Source organism: Sitophilus oryzae, unplaced genomic scaffold, assembly GCF_002938485.1.
Source record: "Sitophilus oryzae breed Bouriz unplaced genomic scaffold, Soryzae_2.0 scaffold_1576_pilon_pilon, whole genome shotgun sequence".
Classification (NCBI taxonomy): Eukaryota; Metazoa; Arthropoda; class Insecta; order Coleoptera; family Curculionidae; genus Sitophilus; species Sitophilus oryzae.
In genome coordinates, this window is record NW_022146254.1 from 1920994 (window position 1) to 1942924 (window position 21931).

Consider the following 21931-nt stretch of genomic DNA (forward strand, 5'->3'; position numbering starts at 1 on the left):
AAAAAAATAATTATTTATTTTCGTTATTTTCCTATATTAATATTTATTATTTAGTTTTAAAATTATCAACGATAATATGAATTTGAAATTGAAATTATTATTATGAGAACAATTATTGCAGTCATATTTCATAATACATAAACAAAGTTATTTGCTTGTTTCTGAAATCCATACATTATCCCAAGAATTGTTTGTTTCTAATAAATTGATATCAATACAGCTTTGAGTACATCTTCTTTTCTAAATATAAACAGAAGTACTTTGAGATAAAGTTTTGTAGTTATACATTTAAATATTTATCTTTATTGTCATGTAATCTTGGCTATAATATTTTTTGACTTACTAATTAATTTGTACATATACGATGTATTCATGCATGAGAGATCGAATCGACATCATGACCACCCCATGCTTGACAGTGCTGTAGTACTGTGTCACCTTTTAACTGAGACATTAAAATTTGATTTAAAATTATCGTTTTGAAGGTAAATATTTCTTTGGACATTATGTTAATGTTTTCCTGAAAATTTGGTAGGTTTGAAGAATAAATAGAAACACCTAGGAATGTATACTTTTTATTTCTATACATGTATAACCTAACAGTCTTATTTCTCTTAAAATTTAAAAGGATATTTTTTCAAATCCGGTACACTGTCGCTGGGTTTTACTTTTACTAATTGTTGGAAACCTCCGTATATAGTATCCAATTGGGATACCATCCTCAAATTTGTGTCGAATTCTTTCATCACTCTGTGGAAAACTGGGTAAAGCAATTCTAAGGTGCCGTGGTCCAATGTAGGGAACATATGGTGTAAGGCGTGATCACCGAAGTTGGTAAGAACCAGGAAATGAGAGCCAGTAATTTCTTTTCTGTCCATTATAGCGTCCAGTTGACTGAATCCCCAGTCATAGTCTTCTGCAGATCTGAAATAATTAATCACATTATTATCTGAGTTTCTATTACATTCATACTAGGTGTAAATGAATAAATGAGAAAAAAAATTAGAAGGTATGATGTGAATAGTAGGTGTTTTTTTTTATTTTCATTTAAACGTTCTTTATTTATAGAGGGCTAGTTTATCGCTACAATATATATGTCAATCTCATTTTATACAAATTTGTTCATCAGCGACGATACAAAGTCAGTAATGTCATATTACATATATCATATTACTAGATCAATTGTATTTGGGAAAAATGATGATAAACGCCTGGATGATGAACACTGATGAACGATTGTTATGAATATATTGTACGTACAGCTCTAATCGGATTACTAATGATAATTCATTTCAATAATTCTTAACTGTTCTATCTGGGTTATAGATATATACAGGGTTGTGTGTTCACCACATACGACACGGAGTATTGAGTATTGTAGCTAAATATTCCATGGACATAGTGGTAAATAAAGTCTAAATTATAAGAAAATGCATTTTCAACGAAAACTTGTAGAGATGGGTAAAAATGGTATAATACAATCTGATATATAATTAAATTGTGCATCTGATTCACGTAACATATACAGGGTGTTCCATTTAATTTAAACAAGTTATTGCCGTTTAAAGCTAGTAATTATTTAATATACATTTTTGGACACTCTGTATAAGGTAGTATAATTTTTATTATTGCAACACAATATCTGATCAATAAATAATTTTCAATAAATATTTAATATTGAAAACTTTGATACCCTTGGAGAAATGAACCCTTAAATTTTTTACTGCAATTTCACAAAATTGAAAATATTTCAAAAACGCTAAGGTTTAAGTGTGATAAATCTTAATCAAATTTACCTTTATTTCAATCGTAGAATCTAAAAATAGAACAATATACAGTGTGTTTCCATTTAAAAAAATACAACTCTAATATTTTTTATTTATTTGGGACACTCTTTTGTTGTTTATTTGGGATACTCATTGTATCTTGAAAGATTATTTTTAAATTGTAGCTCTAATAGTCCTTCAACGAACCCAAAACTTACAATTTGTAAAAATTTAATCGTTTAGCTACAATACTCTGTGTCGTATGTGGTGTGTAGTAGTTCTTAATTGTTCTATGTATAAAAATATGAAGAGATAAAAAAATATTTTTTCTTTGTACTATTTTTAAATATCCATACTAACCTTGGTTGGTCTCCATCATGGAAAATTTCAGGATGGTGATGTGCGGCGTGAAGTCCAACAAAAAAGAAATGCGTACTTCCAGCAAAAATGATTATGTTCCACATGACAAAAGTCCAAAACAACGATTGGCCCCCAAAAGCATACATTGCCAACGGTAAAATAAATGGAATCAAATCTTTGGAGTTCATGATGCCTTTTCTTCCATGAATATACTCTAATAACCTAGAAAAAAATCAATTCTCTTAAGAAGATTAATTTTATAATAACTAGGTAATTGTAAACTTTGACTGTATTTTTTATCTACTCCTCAAGAAAAAAATTAAATTTCATTAGATACCGAGTAATATTTTACCTTGTAAGGAGAGCTCTATGAAAACCAGATATCCATATTAATGGTGCTATTAACCATTGTCCATATCCATATAATGGTTTATTTTCTACGGGTAGATACTGCAAAAGGGGTTGCCAGGAAGATATTTCATAATCGTCTATGGTATTGGTGTGGAGATGATGACTTAAAACGTGACTGATTCTCCATTCCCTTAAAAACGCAGAAATTATTGTTATTAGTTATAATCTAACGCAAAACTATGATATCAAAATAAACAATGTCTAAAATTTAATTTAATTTATAATAATAATAGCTCCCGTATATACCGTTTGACGCCTTGGGAGTAGCAAAGTACAGCTTGCCATATTAGAGCCTTTCGGTATACAAGGAAGGTAATGTGGCTAGCACTACGCTTCAACCGCCTATTATTACCTCAGGATTGTGAATCCCAAGTACTCATTTAAGGCTGAGTCGACCTAGGTACCCGAACTATTTTTATTTTAATAAAAATAGTCGGCTGATGAAATGCCGGGTGTGGGATTCGAACCCACTACCTTGAGATTGGTAGACGAGAGCCTGTACCTCTACGCCACCGGGCACCTTCCTTTAATTTAATTTAATAAAGTTTTAATTGAAAAATAGGTATGGGGAAATTAAAATAACTTTAGTTGCACATCATAATACGACCACCAGCAAACTCCATAAGACGACGGCGACGCATGGTGTCATTGATGACGTACAACGAAAGTTGTTTTAATTTCCCATAGTCTGTCCAATGGGAAGATCTCTGACAGTGACATCTGTGATCAAGTGTCTGTCAATTAAATACACAGGCAAATTGTATTTTATGTCATTTCATTTCTCGTCTGTCGAAATTTTACCTGGTTCGTTGGATAAATTTTAGACTACGAACCATTAGACTACAGGGTGTAAACAAACAAGTATAAAAAAACAAGAACTAAGAACGTACAGGGTGTGAATAGATAAGTACGATAAAAACAGGAATTGATAATATTTTCGTTAAAAAATTCGCTCTGTATTTCAGAAATCAGTGGGGTTAGGACAAATCTGTATGTAGCATCTTTACACAGTGATGTGAAAACCGTATCTTTGTATCCCTCTAAAGTGACACCCTGTACAGTTTTAATGAGATTATCATATAATATTCTTAATATTGAATTATATTTTTTCCTTGAAGAAATCTGGAGGTTTAAAAAAAAATTATTATCTGTTTTATTTCTTAGCTGTTATAGGAATGAAAGTTTAATTGATATTAATTATACCATGTATTAATTTTGTTGTTTCAGATTTTTTTTATATAAAAAATACAAATGCAATATATCAAATATAATATAATTATAAGATAATAATAATTGATTCTTTATTTATATATTTTAATTGATTTCTTTTTTATAATAAACGTTTTTTTCAAATTATGTGTATACCGGGTATTTCTTAAAAGTGGCTCAACCCCATAACTTTTTTAATTTGTTGATAAAAAACGAGATTTGGTACGTTAGACATAAATCAGGAATGATTGATGTATTCGATTGTTTTCGGTCACTTCCTCTTTCACCGGAAATTACTACAACTTTTGATTTTTAAATGACACCTTCCGTATTTTTTTACCTTATTCGACAGAAAATGGCACTCGGAAGAGAATGGCATATCATATGTCTACTTTTGACTTTTTGGAATATGGTTTATTTGAAATTGTAACATCTGGTTTCATAACGACAATTTGGGTGATAATACCAAGTGTGTGGGGTACTAAATCATTCGTCAAAAAATGCTTTTGAAACCATTTGAAAAAACTAAGAAATTATTAAAATTACGATTTAAGGATCTTATAACGGACAACGGACACAAAAAACATTGAAAAAAATTTAAAAAAAACTATTTTTCCAAGGCTCCTTGATTAAAAATTAATGTTTTTAACACAGTCCTGACACTCTAGATTGTTTTTAAAATACAATTTTTTTAAGCAAAATTGTCATAATATATGCTTATTTTTGCACTAGTTACACAAATAACTATTTCATTCTATTATTTTAATTGGCCTAATTTTGATTTTGATGGGTTGTTGAAGTTTTGATGGTTTTGGATAGCTGTTCTAATAAATTATCTCTTTTTTTGAATAAACTTAAATCATAAATCATAATTACCTAACTTGCATTAGCGAAAAGTTAAAATAGTACATCCTAAAATTGTCCTTCCTATGGAAATAGTTATGGGCGGCTATGGTTAGAAATGCCAGAAAGTTTCCTGCCAGAACCGCAAACAGGAAGTTCCAGTATTTGACGGCGAAAATTGAAAGAAAAAACAGGGCTACCAAAAATGAGTCGATTAGGAAGTTGGACGTCCTTGCCGATTGTTTGGGTAAAGTTGGCAGCACTTTTGCTATTTCTTTTTTTAGAGTCCTGTAGAATCCGTCATCTTTGAATGTAAACGGGGCATTCCGCTTAACTTTTGCTTTTCGAACGAAGTATTTTTCTAGTATATCTCTCGGATCCTTTGAGATATGATGGACTTCAAAGGCTTCTGTAATGTCCAGCCCCTGAAACAAAATGTTTTCATAGTTATTTTTTATACAAGACGATAAAATGGTATTTAATTAATTTCGGGAGACGATAATGCAATTTTATCGTCGCGTAAAAAACAATATCTATTTCCATAGCGAGTTACGTTTTCAAAAAAATTCAGAAATTATTATTTCAAGGAATTTATTACGAGTAGAAAAAATATTGTGCTGGGTTGGCGTTGGTTTCTATGTAACTTGACAAACAAATAAAGCTGTCTCTTTAGTTGTCAGTTTTGAGTCAATATTTTTTAATTCTCTTTCGTGTCGATTGCTGATTGAATTGGAGCCAGAAATGGCTCAAAATGAAATAAGTAACAACAGATATTCAGGCTGAGGCGACAAACGCCATATCCAAACTACTTACGAAAGAAGAAAAAACACAAACTTATGAAAAGGAATACAAAAATTTTCAAAAATGGAAGCAATTAAAAAACGTGCGAGAAGAAATAAAGTTTTTAACCTATCCTCGGTGTTAAAGTATCATTTAATCTACCCTTGCGGTTACAGTACTATTTTATCTACTATTTTTGATAGATATAAGGTCTTTTAATTTTAACAGTTGCTATGGAAAAAAAGAATAAAATAAAACAAAAATATTGTCATTTTGAACAACGGTTATCCGTTTTTACTGCCATTTTAACAATAAATTAAAAATTTAAAAATAACAAAAATATGAATTACCTACTACTAGAAAGTTCATCATCCTTGTTTGTATATTTAGTGCCGCAGGACAGTGTTTTAGACTTATTACTTCTCTTCTGAATACAATATTTGAATAAAATGTTTCAATAAATTCTGTTACGATCTCAGAGTAGTCTAATAGCTATTTATGTAACTAGTACCTAAAATGATGTTTTTTAGGACGAATCATTACTGTTTGCGGACGAGGCGTTAGCCGAGTCCGAAATAGTAGATGAGTCCTAAAAAACATAATTTAGGTACGTGTTACATACACTATTTTTTGTCATACGCTTTTTACAGTTTTTTAGAACGCATATTTGCAAATTTTCCATATTTGAAATTATAATGTTTGAAAAAGTTGGCTTATAAATTCATATCTTAGTAACGAGTTTGTTTATTTCATCGCATTTTGACATGTCATTCGAAATTTGTCACAAAATCACACAAATTCATCAACAATTTTAAAATGTTCCAAAATCCCGAACATATTGCTAATAAGGCCAAAGAAATCGTGTTGGATTTTACTTCCTGTGAAGTCTCGTGCCATTTACCAGAAAGAATATGATGTTTTTAATGAATGGAAAGACAAAAATGGCGTATTCATTTGTAAATGAAGATGTATTGCTAAATTATTTCCACGAAAAAGTAAGTACCTAGGTACCTATTTAAAAAGAGGCTTTTAAATTCAAAATATTCTTAAATTACAGTCACAAACATTCAAACCATCGTCAATTTGGTCGAAATATTCCATGCTGAGAGCAGTGTTAAGTGTTAAAGAAGATATTTATATTGACAAATTTCCAAAACTTATTGCTTTTTGAAGAGGAATTCGGTTGGTTACGAGCCTAAAAGTCTAAGGTTTTGTCCATAAAAAGAGATCGGTGATTTTTTGGCCACGGCTAGTGATGAAACTTATTTACTTACTAAGGTAAGTTTGCGATAATGATTTTTAAAATATATAGATGGTTTCTTATTCCATTGTATTTGATTTTTAGGTAGCTCTTGTCATTGGCCTTTGTGGAGCATGTAGAAGAGAAGAATTGTACTCTCTACGAGTGCAAGACATCATAGAGAAAAAGACAACAGCTGCCTTTAGTTACCCTTGCGGATACAAAAACTAATATCAAAAGAGTGTTTCCGGTGGTGAACGAAGGAACGTTGTCAATCCAGTTGAGTTGTATAGAAAATATGCTTGTCTTAGGCCAAAAAATGTACCACATGATTATGTCTTGTTTGTGACTGTAATTTAAGAATATTTTAATTTAAAAGCCTCTTTTAAATAGGTACCTAGGTATTGCCACTTTAAACAAATAACTTAGCTTTTGATATTGTTAGTATTTAATAATTTAATTATAAATATATGTATAATTTTATGTGATTTTGTGACAAATTTCGAATGACAAAATAAAACAACCAAATAACGAATTTAGACATTTTAGTCCATAAAGGTTGCCATGACGACCTTTACGGCCTAGGCCGAAAAAGAAACATTTTACGGACTGAAATGAGTCCGTAAAATAGCTGTTTTTGGGAGCGTATGACAAAAATTATTTTTTTTGTGAAAATACAGTAACAGTTTTAATACTTCATTTCTCTAGTCGTATTTAAGTTTTTAAAATTAAATATTGTACTGAAGTTTTTTTATTTACTAAATTTTGTGTTGCTATAATAAAAATAATACTACCTTAAGGTGCGTTTACACCGGCTGCGCCGCTCTGCGCAAATCATTTTTTTAACATATACTTTTGTGACGCTAAAAAAATACACTTCAAAAGTACATGTTAAAAAAATGTACTGTGCGGCGCAGCCGGTGTGAACGCACCTTTACAAAGAGTGTCTAAAAATGTATTTTAGATAATTACTAGTTTGAAACGGCAATAGCTTGTTTAATTTAAATGGGACATGTACTCTCGAGAATCAGATGCAGAATTTAATTGTCTATCAAATTGTATTATACCATTTTTTACCTAGAAAATACATGTTCTTATAATTTAGACCTCCTTTATCAATATACCCGTGGAATATTGACATTTTAGATTTTTTTAAAGCAAAAAATGTACAAAATCTTCAGGTGCTAAAAACGGTAATATTACTAGCATATTTGTTTACAAAAAGAAATCCCTTTAAAAAATGTTTAAGGGTATACCAATTAAATATATTACCAAGTTATCTGTACTCTATTTTTGTAACGTTTTGAACATTAAATCGTGTTTTTCACGGTTTGGAGAGAAATTAGACCTGAAGACTTACCTGCTTTTTCCCCTGATCCTTCATTTGTATTTACCCAAATTAAATATACCCTTTATTTACCTACAGGGTGCAAGACCTTTGGTTTAATATCATACTTGAGAGTTAATAGTTATTGTGGCTTGTAGCATTTTATGTGTTATTTAATGTGGTAAATTAGATAGATACCTATACCTGTCTTTGACTGCTTTATCTGTCATCGTATCATAAATAAAATGACCATAAAATTAAAATTACGGATGAGGACTTAAAGACCTCCATAGTTAAAATCAATCGATAAACACGAAGTTAAAATAGGAAAGAAAAAGCATCACAAAAAAATCTAGAAAATCTAGACTTTTTTTAGCAAAATGTAAAAGTAAATATTTTCATACGCAATATTTACATACAATATATTCATATCAATGTATCCCAGTTAACATAAACGTATTTGTATTATTTATATTTGCAAAGGTTATCTCAACAGTATGTTTATAACTATATGTGTTAAAACGAGTATACTATGTCCTATAAATAGATTTAGAGGCAATCAAACAATTTTCTACAATATAATCTAAAAAAGAAACGGCTAGGTCAGCGATGACTATGAAATGAAGATAGGTCATTTTACATATGTAAAATTATATGGGGAATGTCATCGATGTTCGTTTCCAAGCCAACTGGACAGATTCAAATGCTCTTTCAAACTATATTAGGGTTTCCTATCTAGCTCAGATTTTGAATGACAAACGATTTTTAAATAAAATTGTAATCAAGATGGCTGGTGTCGCCATGACAATTTTCTAGTGACAGTTAGTAACTATTTTTAAAGTCGACATTAGTTTATGGACATTATTTAAATTTATAACAGGTTATTTTTATTTAATTTACCTACAATAGTATTAATAAGTAAGTATTTATTATTTTATCAAGAAAAATGAAGCAGTATCTGCTGGCGGAAGGAATACATATGTTACTAGTGATTTTATTTTGTGAGGACAATTGCTTGTTGGCCTGAAGGATTTATGCTCAAAGATATATTCATAATAGTTTACTTAAATTTACCTATAAGAGTTTAATAAGTAAGTATTCATTACTTTATCAAGAAAAATAAAGCAGTATCTGCTGGCGGAACGAATAGATATGTTACTAGTGATATTATTTTGTGAGGAAAATTGTTTCTTGGCCTCAAGAGCTTATGCTCAAAAATATCCAAATAGGAATCTTCCTGATAAGCTATGTTTCTTTGAAAAACTTCGTGTCCTATTTCGCAGAGCTGGTAGTGTGGTTTATAAAAAACCTATTAGGCAGAAACCTGTCGTTGGAAGTGAAGAAAATGAATTTGCCGTAATTGGCTCTTTTATAGAAAATCCATATATCTATAAGTCATCGTAAAATAATTCAAAGAACTACTTCGTTTTTCTAGATAGAATAATAAACACATATTTAATAAATATTATTTATTAAACTATTGTAGGTAAATTAAATAAAAGTAAACTGCTATAAATTTAAATAAGTTCATAAACTAATTTCGATTTTGAAAATAGCTACTAACTGTCACTAAAAACTTGCCATGACAACACTAGCCGTCTTGATTACAGTTTTATTGAAAAATTGCTTTTTATTCAAAATCTGAGCCAGATAGGTATAGGAAACCGTAATATAGTTTGAAAGAGCATTTAAATCTGTTTCGACTTATTTAAAAAAATACATAGTGTTGTATTGGAAATAACGAAGTTTTTATGTAAAATAAATATTTAAAATAGACCAGCAATTTTTGATACCCCTGTATATATTTAAGGAAGAAATAACATTTTTGTGTAAAGTTTATTTCTCTACCTTTAAACTCAGCACAAGAATTAATTCTGAAAAGTAATGTACAGGGTGTTAATAATCTATTCTATTGTAGGATGCAAATTTAAATATCTTTAAATATCTCAAAAACCAAAGATTTTCAACATATTTAACCCTTATAATAAATACCTTTTTTTAGGCCCAAGAATCCAAAAATGAAATAAAATACAGGGTGTTCCATAAGAAAAAATATAACTTTGGTATGGATCTTAGTCCTGAAACACCCTGTACATTTCAAAATAATTTTAAATTGTGCACATTACCTCCCCACATATACCCATGAAATATTTTATTTCTACATCTTTCCGTTTTCGTATAATTAACCGAGGCGAATGAGGTGCGTCATCCTGTATATTTATATACCTTCGCAAGTAGGAAATCAATAAAAAAATAATAGAATTTTGCTTTCTTTATCACATTTTAGCACTTTTGACAATTGTAAAAATTATCATTCGGTAGATGTTTATTTTTTAGGCATTTAACAACATAAAATTAATAATTAATGATGACATTCCCTTCCCTATATAAATTCTATGTAAAAAATGACAGCGACCGGCGCGATCGTCATTTCCAAGCCAACCCTGACGCGTTTTTTTTATCGTATAGTATATTTTTGGCATTCAGCTATACAAATTAAACCTCGGTAGTATAAGGGAGATTTCATCTCCAAATAATGTACTAAAACTTTTCAAAAAATAAAATTAAATATTGCGTTTTTCTACCTTGCTTAATTCTAGCCATTCTGGTCCTCCCGGGTGTTTTCGAATAAACTCATTTAAGTCATAAAGACTATCTCCTACCCTCCATAGACCTTCTGCCCCGTCTGTTTCTCTTTTATCTTCCAGCCACATATCAACAGTTTGGAGTTTCTGCCGCCGTGGTGGAGGTTTCATCCCCAAACTTGACGGAGGTATTGTTTCGGAATTTGGCGGCATTTTCACGTACTTATATAGTTTATAATTCCCGGAATACACAAGATTAACCAAAAAAAAACGTAAAATTTAATTACTATCTAATAATTATTAACAATTTAACAGCAAAGCTTTTACAAAAGCCACTATTATACTTAAATTGGCTTCAATACGAGCTGTGCCTTTTATAGGCATCCTTTCAAAATATAATTTATCCATTTATGATTGATAAACAATAATATGTTTATTTTTGATATGAAAATAAGTTACTGGACGTCTTAAAACGATTCAATTAACTAATTACTCAATTATTCTAGATTGGAAGGAAAATACCCGGATTATTACAGCAATTTCTCCTAAATGTGTATTTTAAGTTGCCTATACATCGTTTGTAATCAAACTTTTGTCAAAATACAAAATATTAGGTTAAGTTAAATGCAATAAAATTATTTACAAAATTTAATAATTATTTAAATATGCACGGTTTTATTTGATAGAGTAAATGAAAATGATAGATAATGTTGGACATTTTTAAGTTCCTTTTGTTATTAATCAATTTTTCATTCATATTAGGAGAGAAGTGTATTAATTTGGATATAAACATAATCCAAAATATTGAAAAGCAAGGATTTCATAGGTAAATTGCAAGTTATTTAAAATCATGTTGATTAAACAAGACGGGAATATTAAATTACTAATTAGATAGGGAAATTATACTTTATATCTACAATTTCTTATATTTAAATGATTTAGGAACATGGTTTGGCTGATTGACTCGCATATCCCTGATGAAAAACTATGGACAGAAGCATCTTGCAAAGTAGCTTTAATGTTGGATATTCCGGTAGAGATGTATGTAGATCCAGATCAAATGAATGATTTCCATAGGATTGGAAAGGTACACTTTTAACAATACTTTAAACTTTTTATTTATATCATACTTTTCTAGTTGGAAGTGTTTATTGATGGAAAAGTAAACATTGAAACTGTTGCTCATCAGTCCACTACACACAGAGTGTTCATATATTTAAATAAGTTTATTCTTAATAGCAAACATATAGAAACTCTACCCATTCATTTAAGGTATCAGAAAAGTCATTTAGGAGGGTAAGAATAAATAACTAACTTTATTTTGAATTTCTACGATTAAAATACTTCCAAACAGATATGGAAAAGTACCACTAAGTAAAGTAAATTTCTTGGTAAATTGCGTGGAACATAAGGTATGTGGAAATTATCAAGAGATAAGAGCGCCAAAGAAAAGACAAGATGTTGATTCCGTGATACCTTGGCAAAATATCACATATAAAGGAGTAAGTACTTTTTTCAATTATTTATATATTAACTAATGTTACATATGATTTTTTTAGCATTTTGATGTACTGGAGTTATCTGTTCCTATAGGAAATTTAGAACATTATCCATTTGTTGTAATTATTACATATTTAGTAGGATGTGCAGGCTGTATTTATATTTTATCGATATTAACAAATACAAAGAATAAAATTTATAATTTTAGTATTTATTTCTCTTTAAAACTGATATTTATATAATCAGAAGAAACTTCCATTAGTAAGTTTAAATATACATTTACTTACTGCCTAAATTTCTAGTTACTTACAACTTTAAAATCATGAATTTTGACTGGATTGCTTTTGACTGATACAAGTACAAATATCTATAAAAAGAATTTTATTTAACAATAGCATAATATATTCATATAACAGTTTTCACATTTTTATATACAAGTGAGGAATCAATTAAATATACTTTTATTCTGATTTTTTCTGACTAGCAGATAGTTTTTGGTTTTCTAGCAACCTAACTTTCTTGTGCTTCTTTGTAATAAGAATTAAATTAACTACATTAACAATATAAGTTCCTATGCAGACCACACACAAATCAGCCAATATAAAGTACAATATATAAGCAAAATATAATGATGCAAAGTTAGATAAAATGATGAGTAAAAGAGAACCATTTACTGCTACTGGAGAATTGGAAAGACCTATATAAGAAAATATTCCAAACTTGGATCATATAAATGTGTTTCTTTACTTACTCAAAGTTGCAACCATACTATAAAAAACTATGCCAAAAAAACTGTTTGGTTTGTAAAATAAGGACTTTTTTCCAAAGAACCCAAATCCTTTGCCATACCTGTAAAACAATGTAATTAAATGAACGGGTACATTAATATTAATCTAAAAAAACTTACTCTGAATCAAAAGCTTTTGTACAACTCATGTGTTCTGCAATATCGCACAATGGCTTGTAATTTTTATTTTGTTCCAATCTCAGTTCAACTGTGTAAGCATACAAGGATAGCCCCAAACCTAATAAACACATAAATATAAGCAGTTTATTATACGCGTATAAAGATAATCCATTTGTTTGGCCACTAGCTTTTTCAGACATTATTTAATAAGTTTGAATCCAAACCAACCAAAACTAATTTTCGTAGTAATTAAAATTAATAAAAATATGATGTGCAGTTTCAAAATAAATTGTTTACAAATACAAATATTTTTAAAAGGACAAACCAAAGAGTAAATAAAGGAAATGCAGTTTGACAGGTTCTCTGGTTTAATGGGTTGCCTAACCCGCTTGCCATTTATATAGAAGAATCAAATGGTAAATGTTTCTAATATTTAATTAGTTTTTAGAATATTGCATGATTTTATACCATATTTGATCCTAGAATATATTTATTTTTATATAAATAACAATATTCATAAATTAAATTTAATTTTTGTGCTAGTGTCATCTATCTCTTGACTATAGCACTAAAAATGAAAACTAAAGATTTCTTTTATATCTCTCTGTTGTATGGAGTTTGGTAATTTACCGAAAGATTGCCATAGTGCTATACTTTTACTGGGATTCTCAGATTTTTTTTTAAATATTTGAAATCAGATTCTAAAGTTTGATTCTACAAACTAGAAGTAGGTAGCTAAATGAAATGTAGTGCTAATTGTTGATAATGTTTGTTAATTATTTAAAGTAGGGTATCAGCAAACGTATTAACTGAATCAAAATAATTTTAATAAAAAGTTTTTTAAGGAAAAACTTTTTTTTAACTTTTCAAGAATTATTACATAAGAAAACCGTTTTATTAAATCAGGATAGATTAACGGACAAACTATATAGTGCATTCATTTCTACCTACAATAAAATCTCTACCTCGACAGGGGGTCGGGAGTAGTTATATTCAATCACGATCCCCTATTTTTAGTCTATTGTTCCCTTTAGCAGACCGCCATACGTTTAGAGGGTAAAATTGTCCTTCCGCTTCTATATAGCATGTGGCAACACCGGCAACAGCGTCGAACTAACATTTCTCCCGCAAGGCGGCGCGTCGGTAACGCGACATTTTACAGTATTGACTGTGTTGGTGCCGTTGTTGTAAATATTGTTTATTTTCGGGTTTTCCGCGTTTTTTTCGTAACTTTTAGTGTATGTTGGGTGTTTCGGAGGGTGTGAAAAACTCGGTGCAATGTTCAGAGTGCCAAAGGGCTAATGGAGACAGCTGTAATCCCGGTTAAAATTCCGCCATAGCAAAACGAAAGCCTCCTCTTGACATGGCAAGGATGGTTCGCCGCAGAGCGAGTGCCTTTATCGAATAAGCCATGGAAATAGAGGTAAAACAAAGGAATAGAAGGCGAAAACGCGCTCGGCGTATGCAGCAAGAATTAAAAGAAACAAATGCTAATAAGGCAAATCCCGACGAAAGCGAGACGGAAGATGTCATCCCCAAAAAACCTCCACGACCCCCTAATCGCAGAAAAAAGCAAAAAGATCTCCTCAAGGAACCACTCTGCGAAGAGGATATTGTCGACGGATTTTCCATATTGCAGTTTCGTTCCTACGAAGACCTGGAGGTAAGTTTTACAGAGGTTACTGGCCAAATTTGCATAATAATGACACAAACCATACTTCCGACGGCAAATGGTTAAAAAATGTATGGTATACAATAATACCGTCGGCATTATGTAATTTGCGGTACTCCGTAAAATGCATTTCACGATTTTTTTGCGAAAAAATACATGTTTCTGTCAGAAATCCTTTGTTTTGCATGACCGCCTGCACGTCAGGTAATGTTTTCGATTTAAGTCGGTTATATTAACTTTTTCTGTTATATATCTTTTAAAAAACGAAATATTTTAATAAAAACTATTGTTTGAACCTTTTGATATCAGTACAATATTTAATTTATATGTCGTTAATCAGCTGATCAATGTTTTTATCTTTGACATTAAGCAAATACATTTTTCAACTACCTCTAAACTTCACATTTTCAATGTATAATGATTCTAATGAAAAATAATAGGTTTATTACTATTTACACGGCAGGTGGTTATTGTCAGCTTTTAAACTTTAGAATCTCTGGTTTTTATATTTTATGCTGGCACTAAATACATCTAGTAACAAATTAATTTTAAACTTAAAACTCATTGATTTTTGATGTCCAATTTTTATTTATTAAATAATTAATAGCTTGAGTTGATTACATATCGTATTATACAATATACAACCAATATTAACTTTTATTTTATCCAATTCGAACTAGTAAAACACAAATATTGGTTAACTTTGATGGTTTTGATTAAATGCCAGTTTACTTCAAAATGGAGGAATCCATTGTTGATACATTTAGTGATCAGTAAAGTAAAAAAAACTTGCTTAATTCGTACCTACTTGGTTTGGATTGCAAGCAGATGGTCCATGTTGGGAGCCAACAGCTGACAGTGTAAAAATTGAAAACAAATTGCTTTTTATGCTATAGAATATGGGTAATTGTATTAGGCTTTATGTATATAATTATCGTAAACTCTATTAGCATTTCACGAGGCATTTCATAATAACTTTGTTAAGTATGCATGTTACTTTAAGGTGGTTCAATTATAGGTTGTTATAATATAGTAATAAAAATAATTTCTGAAGATGCACAGGAATAAAAAATCACTAAAATTTTTAGGCAGAAGGGAAGCTCTTCATTATTTATCTTTGTTTACGTAGGGATGTATAATTGTTAATTGTTCTTCTTCTTGTTTTATGATGGCTCTGCTACAAGGCAATCGCCAGCTCAATTTGAGAGTAACCAAGATGTTGACTGGCTCTAGTTTAATCACCTATACCTACTAGAGTGTCCGTTATTTACCAACTTGATCATGTCTCTCATGACGCCCTCTAAATTTTTAGTTTATTTTCTAAAAAATAATAGACCATTGTAAACCCTTAATATTCACAACAAACCTTGCCTCAAAGACGATTCATTTCTCATTTAAATTACATGGGAATTTGCCACTTTTTGCAAATATTTTTTTTCTCTCCATCTTGGTCTCTCGCAGCCATGACAATCATATATTCTTGTACAGAATTGAACGCTCTACAAAAAAGGTCTCTTACAATTTTTCGATAAACCTACTGCTTCAAAAGTTATTCCTACCATTTAAGTATAGCTGATTTATTTTAATAAGCAATGTTTATTAAAATAAATCAGTTATACTTAAATCAGTTTATATATAAATGGTTTAAACTTCATTAGACTTGAAGATTTCTTAATTCCCAACCTTAAAATCATCACAATTGTATATTTTTATAGTAATAGATTAAATTTTTTAAACATAATCATAATTTTGTCAAAAAAGTTGAAGAATTTAGGAATTTACCGAGTGGTTAACTTTAACCGTAAATAATTTTTGAAGGAGTAGGTTCATCGAAAAATTGTGAGAGACCTTTTTTGTAGAGCGTGCAATTCTGTATAAGAATATGTAATTATCATGGCTGTAAGAGAACAAAATCGAGAGAAAAAAAATTATTTGCAAAAAGTGGCAAATTCGACGATACGAATTCGATATCGGTGTCTGGAGCTCAATTTTTGTCAAAAACATGATGGTGAAAACCGCATATCGATATCTGTTACCGTTTCGGTTTTACGGGGTGTTTTCCAAAAATATGCATTTTTAACAAATCCATGTAACTTTTTTGCTATGGAAAATTTTGTATTTTTATGAAAACAATGCACCTTTTTACGTAGAATTTAATGGTTTAAGTATAATTTTTTAAAGCTAATAATTTAAGAATTATCAACAGAAAATTTGATTTTTTATATGGGACACCCTGTATATTTTTAATTTATTGAAAAGAATTTAAAATTACCTTTCTAAAAATATAACACACTTGATATTTTGCTCGATTCCTCTTCGAGATATAGAGTATATAAAAATTCGCCCCTTTAAATAAGTAGGCTTTGAACGGCACCGACTGTAATGCAAAAAAAAATCTAGCTGTGACCATCAATTAAAACAAAAATAGTGTTTGCTATGAGAAATGCAGAATTTTATAACAATTTAAAATATATTTAACCAACATCAACACATTTAAACTATATCTAATAACAATAAAAATAAATAGCAAACCAAAACATGAGATTTTGCTACAGGTGTTCACCATATCGACCGCCTTCTGTTATGGACAGACGGGGCAGTTTTTGAACATTTCTCGCGGAATTCATTAACTCAGTGGGGGTGAAAGCTACCCTCTTATAACTGCTAAGTATTTCTAATTCTTGTCTAGATTATAGGGAAGAATAAGGAACCTTTATTCTTCCGCAAATATATCCATAGGATTAGATCCATGGGCACTAAATAAGGCGGCCTCGACGGCCAACGGCTGGGATCTTGCTTAGTTATTCAATTATTCTTGAAATTGGCTGCAAAAATTTGCTGATAACTTCAGCTTTCAGAAGCGGTGCGTCGTCTTGCTGGAAAAATATGTTTTCGAGTTCCATTAAGGGCATATCATCAATAAGGGGTCCAAAGCCTACTAGTTAAAAGTGGCGAACTTTTAAAAATTCTGTATTTTGAAGGGGATTGTAACAAAATATCAAGTGTGCTATATTTTTGGAAAGGAAATTTTAAATCCTTTTCCGTTAATTAAAAACATAGGGGTTGTCCCAAATAAAAAATCAATTTTTATGTTGATAACTCTTAAATTATTAGTTTTAAAAAAATTATACTTAAACCATTAAATTCTACGTAATAAGGTGTTTTGGAAATGTTTTCATAGAAATACAAAATTTTCCATAGCAAAAAACACAGCGATTTGTTAAAAATGCACATTTTTGAAAAATGTGCATTTTTAACAAATCCTCCGAAAAATAACTCCGAAACGGTAACAGATATTGATGTGCGGTTTTCACGATCATGTTTTTGATAAAAATTGAGCTCCAAACACCGCTATTAGTGTTCGTCTATCTCCTATAGAAAAGGGTGTTTCCATTTAAAAGCGTCGAATTTGACCCACCCTGTACCTACTTTAAATGGGAAATGAATCGTCTTTGGGGCAAGGTTTATTGTGAATGTTAAGGGTTTACAATGGTCTGTTATTGTTTTTTAGACAATAAACTGAAAATTTAGAGGGCGTCGTGAGAGAAATGATCAGCTTGGTAAATAACGGACACCCTAATACTTACAGTCGCAGCGATTGAAAGGCCCAACCAAACCAAACCATGAAAGGCTTATTACATAATATGATTGTCTAATTATAAACAATATTTTTTAATAGTAAACTACACATACATATACTTCTATTTACCTATTTATGGTGTACGCTGATCGGTAATATTAACTAGGATATTTACTTTTGACTTAACTTGACCTAGTTTATATAATGTCTGCGAATAGTGAATGGCTAAACGTTGTGGTCTATAAAAAGTTGATTAAAAACTCTTATAAGGCAACTATTGGAACTTTGTTGCTATTTTCCTTTAATTTAACGTCTCTGTGTTGCTTCCAAGGCTAGTCTAGACGGAACAAACTTGTTTACGCTGGTTACAAACTGCTGCCATAAGCACCTAATTGCCTCCCAGTTTATTGCTATACTTTATGTCGTCACTTTTTGGTTGTTTGTTATTGTTATTTCTAACAACAGAGGGAAGATAATCCCTCAAACTACGAACCATTTTAATATACATTTCGATATGCTCGAAAAAAAAACGGCTGGGGAATGACAGTCGATACTAGGTCAAGTCCTAGATGTCATTACTTTTCTGCCTGTACTTTTCTTTATTCTTTAATGACGCTTACTGCCAGTTGGCCAGAAGGTTGTAATCGAGGTTCTAATTTATTTTTATATTAAGTAAAAAATTGATCTTTAATTATTGTTGATTAAAATTCGAGAAAAATATTTATTTGAAAATAGGGATGTGGGTGTCTGGAATAGAGATGAGCAAAAACTGCGATTCTCCAATCGTAATTGAAATTGCGATTGCAATTTTTAAATCGCTGCGACTTTAACTTGCGATTGCGATTTTAATATTTAAATATTGTACTAGGTATAAAAAGGCTGTCCAACAACAAAATCCTTGACAGTGATAGATGTGTCTGTCATTTTAATTTCAAAGTACATAGTTTATTTTATTTTACAAAGAAATAAGTTGGTACTATTGGAACGCATAATTCTTTTTCTTTACGTGCCGTCTCTTTCGTGGAGGTTGGCGATCACATTGGCAAAATCTTCACGATTCTCGGCTTTCCTTATAAGTTCTTCAAAAGTTAGGTGAGTCCAGTTTCTGATGTTTCTCAACCAAGATAGTTTCTTCCTGCCGAGACCTCTCTTTCCTTCAATCTTACCCTTAACTATCAATTGTCACGCATACAACGCATAATTAATATATTTAAATTTTGAGTGACAAGTGATTACTTCAAAATATTGTGAAAAAAAACTGTATAAAACTGGAAAAATCTAATCTTGGTTAATTAACTTTAATCTTAATATTTTCTAAACAAAATACGAGTAGCGGAAAAAGGGGCCAAAAAACCCTACATATATGCTTATTCTCGGCATTAAGTTCATCATTTCGTTCATTTTTGGCCTCTTTTTTCGCTACTCGTATTTTGTTTATTTATATATACCCTACCTAAGCCTTCTTAGCTCCATCTACGGTAATGTGGATGAAGCAAGCATTAATATTTTCTGCTACTATTAAAATGTTTTATTTACCTATCGTTTGATGTTATTTTACAGATACTCCAATTTTTGGTACCATATACGAGATGGTATACAACTTTATTTGTGGCTAATACAACTCTCTGGCCATAGTGTCTGGCCAACTGTGTTTTTCTGGCGGTCTCTGGGCACCGAATAATAACTCTAAACTATAGTCTGGGTCAACACTTAATTTTCCCTCGCGTTTTCCTCCACTTAGTTTAAAAAAAAAACACGAAACACAAGTAACAACACAGTCCAAAATGCAAAATATTTATCATTTCCATTTGACCTAATTTGACACAAAATTATAACCTATAATTTGGCAACTCTCAAAAATCTTAAGTCGGGTTCATACGCATGTCCTCGGGTTCATAAGAGTCCGTTTGTCGTTATCGTTGCGTCAAACCAATAATATTGAAACATGATCTGTCGTTTTTGAAATAAACCAATAAAACTGGTTAAAAACTACAAGATACAGTTTAATTTTCATAATACGTATTTATTTAGTAGTTTTAAGTTGTAAAATGGAAAATCTACGGTGGAATGCTTTAAATCGACGTATTTGTGAAGTTTTATCAAACACTTCCCCGATTAGACGCTCGAATAAACCGCTAAAACCGTTAAAACACTCCGACGTGAAAAAAGGTTTGCACTTTTTCGCGAAAACGCGACTCGCTCGTTAACGGCCAAGACAAAAAGCTTTTCTTTTTCGCAAAACCCGAACAATTACGTAGAGTGTTCTCTCTATTGCTATCTCGTTCGTTGGCTCGACGTGCCTCGTACGAGGAACGGAAAGGGAGAGAGAATTAAACACAAACAATATTACATTCGGGCCGAATTAAGTTAACTCGAAAAAGAATAGTCTAAAAGCTTTAAAGTTGGTCGGAGAAAACCCCAGGAATTCGGTTTTGTTACATTTCGCTCGTTTAACAGCGGTTCTTTAAGTTTTGCGTCAAGAGTTTATACTTTATTATATTCATTATAATACAGACTGACCTACAATGAATAAGTGCATTTTATGTGCTAATGACCAGTTTTATAGGTTCGGTTAGATATTATTAAGTTAATCAAGAAACTGAAAATTTGAGCTTTCTTTTGTGTGTTTATTATAACAATGATATTTTTTATCTACATATGAATGGTTGGGTTTCAAAATGAATTTAGCAAAAACTAAAGTAATGTAGGTACAACGAAGTAGTGGAAAGATATTCTAATAATTAACACAACACTGGAAATAGAAGAAGAATATACAGGGTGCTACAAATTCGAGGTACGAGCATTGGTATCTCGGAAACCGTAATAGATACGAAGATGGTTAAATTGGGGCAAAGTTGCGCCTTGGGCTGTTCACCAAGATGCCATCAAAAAGTTTTAAAAATTTCAAGGATTGCTCAGTTTTTTGGAAAAAACGGATTTTTTGGAAAACTAATTTTATTTTTTCCTGTCGTTACTTTTTAGAAAATCAAAAAACTAATTGCACATCCTCATAGCCACTTTATTAGGGTTATCTGATAGTATTTTTAGATTTTTAAATTAGCTGATAATTTGTGAGATACAGAGGCCAACTTAATTTTTTTAAATGCGGACCTGCATTTTTTATTTCATATTTTGAAAGAACTCAGTCTTCTGAGTACAATGATATGCCACACTTTATACTTTTTTTTTTGTTTTGGGTATCTTAACAGCAACAAAACTATTTAATTATTATTTAAAAAAATTTCAAGTCCGACTCTGTTTTTTAAATTATTTAATTTGATTATATTCATCGCAACAATATTGATTAGTGCTAATTAACTTTGAATAAGGAAAATTGAGCCAATTGAAAGATTCAAATAAATAATATCCAGATCAACAATTTAAAGATATTATTTTTAACTTTTTTTATTGTGAATTTGAAATTCTCAGTGTACGATCTAATAATTTGCATAATATTAATCGTAGTTATGAATAAATTAACTTCTATAAACTAGTTTCTAATGCTTTACATAGTCTACATGTTCGAAAGGGTTACCACCCTCCCTATTGCACAAATTTATTTTTCGTTCAATTTTATTTATAGCTTTTGAATAGATCTTCTTATACTTTCGAATGCATTTTGTACTCTTTATTGTAACTGCCGAGATGTGTTGATTTCACTTTTTTGTAAAATTTGGACCTACCGAATTACATGACGTCATCAGACGGTCCAGGTACCTCGCTGGCCATTATACTGCTCTACCATTTCCAA

At 30.6% G+C, this 21931-nt stretch overlaps 4 protein-coding genes across 7 annotated transcripts in view; 2 read left to right on the plus strand and 2 right to left on the minus strand.

Annotated features, from left to right (window-relative positions):
- Nucleotides 1-555: 555 nt before the first annotated feature.
- LOC115879208 (cytochrome b5-related protein-like) lies at nucleotides 556-10986 on the minus strand. 2 transcript variants are annotated; one of them, XM_030895901.1, is made up of 5 exons: nucleotides 10522-10986; nucleotides 4623-5014; nucleotides 2479-2667; nucleotides 2127-2348; nucleotides 556-924 (listed from the first exon to the last, which is right to left on the minus strand). In XM_030895901.1, exons 1-5 carry the CDS (start codon nucleotides 10732-10734, stop codon nucleotides 615-617), a joined length of 1326 nt encoding a protein of 441 aa, XP_030751761.1. In that variant the 5' UTR covers nucleotides 10735-10986; the 3' UTR covers nucleotides 556-614. The 2 variants fall into 2 exon arrangements, with proteins under 2 accessions (XP_030751761.1, XP_030751762.1); XM_030895902.1 differs by lacking the exon at nucleotides 2127-2348 and having other exon boundaries at nucleotides 10522-10916.
- Nucleotides 10987-11075: 89 nt separating this feature from the next.
- On the plus strand, nucleotides 11076-12382 carry LOC115879209 (phosphatidylinositol-glycan biosynthesis class X protein-like). Its single transcript, XM_030895903.1, has 5 exons — nucleotides 11076-11347; nucleotides 11464-11608; nucleotides 11660-11817; nucleotides 11876-12023; nucleotides 12081-12382. The coding sequence occupies exons 1-5, from the start codon at nucleotides 11229-11231 to the stop codon at nucleotides 12261-12263; spliced, it is 753 nt and encodes a 250-aa protein (XP_030751763.1). The 5' UTR covers nucleotides 11076-11228; the 3' UTR covers nucleotides 12264-12382.
- Nucleotides 12383-12397: 15 nt separating this feature from the next.
- On the minus strand, nucleotides 12398-13249 carry LOC115879210 (vitamin K epoxide reductase complex subunit 1-like protein 1). The gene is made up of 3 exons (XM_030895904.1): nucleotides 12929-13249; nucleotides 12773-12870; nucleotides 12398-12718 (listed from the first exon to the last, which is right to left on the minus strand). The coding sequence occupies exons 1-3, from the start codon at nucleotides 13126-13128 to the stop codon at nucleotides 12483-12485; spliced, it is 534 nt and encodes a 177-aa protein (XP_030751764.1). The 5' UTR covers nucleotides 13129-13249; the 3' UTR covers nucleotides 12398-12482.
- An 833-nt stretch (nucleotides 13250-14082) lies between these two features.
- LOC115879399 (autism susceptibility gene 2 protein-like) overlaps nucleotides 14083-21931 on the plus strand; it is a 466988-nt gene continuing 459139 nt past the window's right edge. For all 3 annotated transcript variants that reach the window (XM_030896221.1, XM_030896223.1, XM_030896222.1), the window contains exon 1: nucleotides 14083-14591. In XM_030896221.1, the coding sequence (XP_030752081.1) occupies nucleotides 14340-14591 (252 nt within the window). In that variant the 5' untranslated portion in view covers nucleotides 14083-14339. The remainder of the gene's footprint in view (nucleotides 14592-21931) is intronic.